The 4,934-nt window shown below is 57.2% G+C and overlaps 1 protein-coding gene across 2 annotated transcripts; it reads right to left on the reverse strand.

The window, feature by feature from the left end:
* Positions 1-1,497: 1,497 nt before the first annotated feature.
* SP8 (Sp8 transcription factor) lies at positions 1,498-4,217 on the reverse strand. 2 transcript variants are annotated; one of them, XM_054161394.1, is made up of 3 exons: positions 4,112-4,217; positions 2,739-3,099; positions 1,498-2,669 (listed from the first exon to the last, which is right to left on the reverse strand). In XM_054161394.1, exons 1-3 carry the CDS (start codon positions 4,130-4,132, stop codon positions 1,618-1,620), a joined length of 1,434 nt encoding a protein of 477 aa, XP_054017369.1. In that variant the 5' UTR covers positions 4,133-4,217; the 3' UTR covers positions 1,498-1,617. The 2 variants fall into 2 exon arrangements, with proteins under 2 accessions (XP_054017369.1, XP_054017368.1); XM_054161393.1 differs by having other exon boundaries at positions 1,498-3,099.
* Positions 4,218-4,934: the final 717 nt, after the last annotated feature.

A 4,934-nucleotide genomic window follows, 5' to 3' on the forward strand; every position in this document is an offset into this window, starting at 1 on the left:
TATCCAAATTATTTCAACATTACAATGAGACAATTAGTTTGCAGCACTGCAAACTGCTAATGTAGTGTCAGGAGTGTTTATTAACATTTATCAATATTATTTTCAGGAAATACACATAGGCCAACGTTAGTTCAGTTTCACTTGGACAATTTATTTAATACATGGGTCGTGGCAAACCCACTTTATGAAATATAGGAGAACTCTCACTGTAACTATACCTGAACTGCCAGCAAATGCAAATAAGTACATGCTCCATTAAATTAAATGTCATTCAACATTTATCAAATATTGTTTGCTTAATTACAGTTGTATGCCTACCTAAATTAATATTCAAGCAAAACCTATATCCTGAAGTGCAATTTGATGTACACTTCAAGGAAGGAGTCCCGAAAAAGAATGCAGTGAACCAAGACTGCAACAATACCGCTTTCTCATGACAGGAAAAGAAATAAAATATATTTAAAAAAAAAAAAAACTTTAAGAGGAAAGGAAAAAAAAAAGGAAAAAAGAAAAAAGGGGAAAAAAAAAAAGCTCGAGTGTACTTCAATATATTCTCAAATATTTACTGGAAGTAATTTACAAGAAAAATACTATACAAAATCGTCTCCTGGACAACTGCACCTCACACCGATACATTGGTGGAGTTATATTGAATTGTTAGCTAATCTAGAACGATTCCCCAGTTGTACAAACCTATAGGTTCAGACGTATCTTACAAATATTTTATTTTCCTATCCCTCCCCCACACATGTCCCCGGCCTCTCTTTTTGGCATTGGAACTACAGCTGCCCTTAAAACCCACGGTGTTTCTTCATTTGTTTGGAGTTTAAAAATATAGGACTTCCAGTCTAATTTAATTTCCAGCGTATTTCGCCATTCCTCCTCAAACGGGAATGGTACAAATGCGCTGGCAAACGGAATGAAATTTGGACTCAGGGGGGTAAACGATTTGATCAGATTTTTAAAAATAATAATAATAAAAGAAAAAGGAAAAAAAAAAAAAAGAAAAAAAAAAGGAAAGAAAGAAAAAGAAAGGCGGGGGGGGGGGGGGGGGGGAGGCGGGGGCAGAGGGGGGAAGCACTCAGCCGCCCCGGTCCCGAGAGCAGAAGAGCACTGAGCAGTTAACGAGACGAGCGCAGTTCTGAGGCTCGGGGACAGCCCCCGCGCTGCCGACGCTGCCGTAGGATCCCTGGCCGCAGGCAGCCCCGGCCCGCCCGCTCGCACCTCCCGGGGCACGGCACTGTTCTATCGGCTCTAGAGGCGGAGGGAGGGGGTGCCGGACGGTTCCCAGCAGGGGCGCAGAGGGGAAACTTGTGTTTTTCTGCTCTAAAAGCAACCCAAAGTGGGCGAAGAGAAGGTGGCCACAGGGCTGCCCCACGGGGGGCCGCGACTCTCGCACCTTGCCGAGCGTTCCCTGCCCCGTCGCGGGGGTTGCGCGACCCAGAAGCACCAGCCGCACCATACGAGGCTCCGGGCGCGCAGCGAGGCGTCCGCCGGGCCTGAGAGCGATCCCTGCGGAGCCGCACCGGCTACTTACGTGTCCGCGTCCCCGCCGCGGGGCTGCGCACCCAGAGGGCAGCGGGGCGGGGGGGCGCGACGGCTCCGCGCCTCCGCCCGTCACTCCAGGCCGTTGCGGTGGCCGGGCTCGGGGGGCGGCAGCAGCTCCGGAGAGTGACAGGGCGGGCTGCCGGCCGCGCTGTGCTCACTGTCGGTGTCGCTGCCCTTCTTGCCACCGGGGCCGGGACCGCCGCCAGGGCCACCGGGGCCGCCAGCACCTCCCGGGCCGCTGTGGGTCTTGACGTGCTTGCTGAGGTGGTCGCTGCGCATGAAGCGCTTGTTGCAGACGGGACAGGCGAAGCGCTTCTCGCCTGTGTGGGTCCGCAGGTGCCGCTGCAATTCATCGGAGCGAGTGAAGCGCTTGCCGCAGAAGAGCCAGTTGCAGACGAAGGGACGCTCGCCCGTGTGCCAGCGCAGGTGCGCCTTCAGGTGCGAGGTCTTGCCGTAGACCTTGCCGCAGCCGGGGATATGGCAACTGTGCAGCCCTTTGCGCCGCAGGCTGGCCCCCGCCGGCCCCAGCCGCTCGGCCTCCTGGCAGTTGGGGCAGTCGCAGGTGGCGCGGCCCGAGTAGCGGCGAGCGGAGGAGCGCGGCGAGGCGGCCAGCGGTGCGGTGGGGCCGCCACTCAGCATGGAACCCCCAGCGCCGGCCAGCGGCGAGGGGGCCGAGTCCGGGTAGGAACCGGGCAGCACCGGCTTAAATCCGTCCATGAGGTGCTGGCCGGCAGGGCTGAGGAGGTGTGAGGAGGCGCCGCTGCTGAAGGCCGAGTGGCTCAGGCCCGAGTAATCCGAGTTGTAACCGCCCAGCGGCGAGTGGAGCGAGGTCTGGAGCCCGCCGGCCGCCGGGTGCAGCGAGCCGGGCAGGGCGGCCGCCCCGTTGGGGCTCTGCACGTCGATCCAGCCGGCGCCCACGTCCCACCAGCTGGAGGCGCCCGCCGAGCCCACCTCACCGGCGCTCAGCCCCGGGTGCGAGGGCTTGAACCAGGACTCGTAGGGGTGCGCCATGCCCACCCGCGGATAGATGCCCTGCAGCCCCTCCACCGACGTGTGCACCTTGGAGATGAAGACGGGCTGGTGCGCCCCTGCCTCTTGTCCCGCCGCCCCACCGCCGCCTCCTCCACCGCCGCCGCCGCCTGCACTGCCTGGTGCCTGGAAGACGGAGTAGTCGTTGGCGAAGGGCGAACTGGCGGCCGCCGCGCTGCTGGAGGTGAGGGAGAAGGCGCTGGAGCCCGGCGAGCCGCCGCAGCTGAACGAGTCCGAAACGAGTGCGGCCGCCGCCGCCGCCGCCGCTGCCGCCGCCGCCGCCGCCGAGGAGCCGTTGCGAGCCGCGCCCGCCACGCCGAAGCCCGGGAGGCCAGAGCCCACGGCACTGCAGCTGCCCGCCGAGGACGAGGAGGAGGAGGAGGAGCGTTTCCAGGGGTGGAAGCCTTTGCCGAAGGAGGACGCGCTGTCCGAGAGGGCGGACGGCGATGGGCTGGGGCTGCCGATCTTGTTGCAGGTCGCGGCGAGCATGGCCAGCGGCGTGGAGCCTACCCGCGGTTCCTCCTGCGGGCACAGAGGGGAGAGGGCCGTCCCGCCGGCGTCAGGGTCGGAGCGGCCCCACCGCCGCCCGCCGCCCCGCGCCCCGAGCCCGGCCCCTCTCCGCTCCGCCGCCCAGCCCCGAGCGCAGTTTCTCGGCTCCCGCGGGAGGATCCCCTCCCGGAGCCGGTACCGCGGATTTGCCTTTTTTTTTTTTTTTTCACTACCCAAACCTCCTCCCACGGAGGAGCTTGGGAAAGGTTAAAAAAGAGGGGAAAAAAAGAGGGGGGGAAAAGTTGTGTCTGTTACCGTAGCTTTAAAGATGCCCCCGGCACGGCGGCAGCTACGTTTCAACCTGTTCCCTTTCCCCAGGACCTGGCTAGTCCCCGTCTCTCAGGCCAGTAAGACTGTTTTCTTAAACACAGAATTGTAGGATTATCAAATTAGTCTTTTTTTTTTTTTCTTTTAAACAACAAAAAAGCGCTTCCATTTACGTACCAACGATAATTAAATATATATGTAAATTTAACACATGTATGTATACACAAGTTCAACGTACCTGCTGCACACGGCGGGCTGTGTTATTTTTAAGGGAAATAAAAAAGCCACAATCTGTTGCAAATTAGAAATTGCTCACAAAAGTACGATAGTTTGGGGGTTGGTTTTGGGTTGGATTTTTTCCCTTCCAGCAGTCACATGTAAAGAAGAAAGGCCACTTCTCCGGGGGCACAGGAACAGCACAGCCCAGGCTGTAGGTTGTTTCTACAAATGCCCTTAAAACCTTTTCCTGCTCACTGAAAAGTGACTCTGCCCCCTTTTCCCCCTCTCGCTCTTTCTTTTCTCCTAAACTCACTTGTACTTAAGTTAAAAAAAAAAAAAAAAAAAAACGGGAGAGAGAGAAGAGGAAAAAAAAAAAAAACCAAGGCTGAATAGAGGAGACTGATAGCCCCGGTCAAGACAGGGGTTATTTTAACCCCCTCCAATCGACAATAAAAAGAAACCAATTAAACCAGCAAGAGAAAAAAATCCTTAGACTCACCCCTAGAAGTGAAGTTGCCATCACACAAAAGTGCCCTCCTCTCAGAGGATCTTTTTTATATTGATAAATCAGAGGCAGTGTTTTTTTTAGAGGTGTGCAATACAATGATCAGTTCCGCCCATTCCACCACAATTGTAGCTCCCTCGCCGGCTTTGAAGTGCCGCTGAGCCACCGCCAGCCAATCCCCGGCCTCGACGACGTGACTGCGTGAGGTCATCAGCGCTGTCGAGCCCCGTCGTCAACGGGGCTCGACAGCGCTGATGACCTCACGCAGTCACATCGTCGAACGCTCCGGTCCCGGTCCTGGTTCCGGTTCTGGTCCCAGGCCCGGTCCGGAGCTGCCCCGCGCCTCGGGTCGAGCTGTTTCCTCTCGGCCACCCCTTTTCCATTACCCACCACCCCCTGTGCGCGTTATCTGACAACAGGTTATTTGGGGGAGGTTGAGAGGTTTTACGTTTGTTTGGATTTTTATATCATCATTATCTCAGCCTTACTATTATTATGGGCGAGTGCGGGAGCATCCCATCTCCCGGCGGGGTACCCTCTGCTCAGTCCTCCCTCTCCCCTTTATTTCAATACTTGTCTCAGCAAGCGGCAGGGGGATGGTGGTGGGGTGTGTGTGAAACACTTCAGGCACTCGCTGGCTGCTGGGTGTCGTCGTCCGTCCATCCGTTCCCCTTCATCCTCTCCCCCCGCGCCGCTCTCTCCGTTTCAGGCGTGATTTGGGGCCAGAGGTACGCGGCGGAGCTTTGCGGAGCGCGTCCCCGGAGAAGCCCACCCGAGCGGCACAAGTCCCTGTCGCCCGGTCCCGGAGCAACCGGGG

The sequence above is a fragment of the Dryobates pubescens genome, chromosome 4, assembly GCF_014839835.1.
Source record: "Dryobates pubescens isolate bDryPub1 chromosome 4, bDryPub1.pri, whole genome shotgun sequence".
Classification (NCBI taxonomy): Eukaryota; Metazoa; Chordata; class Aves; order Piciformes; family Picidae; genus Dryobates; species Dryobates pubescens.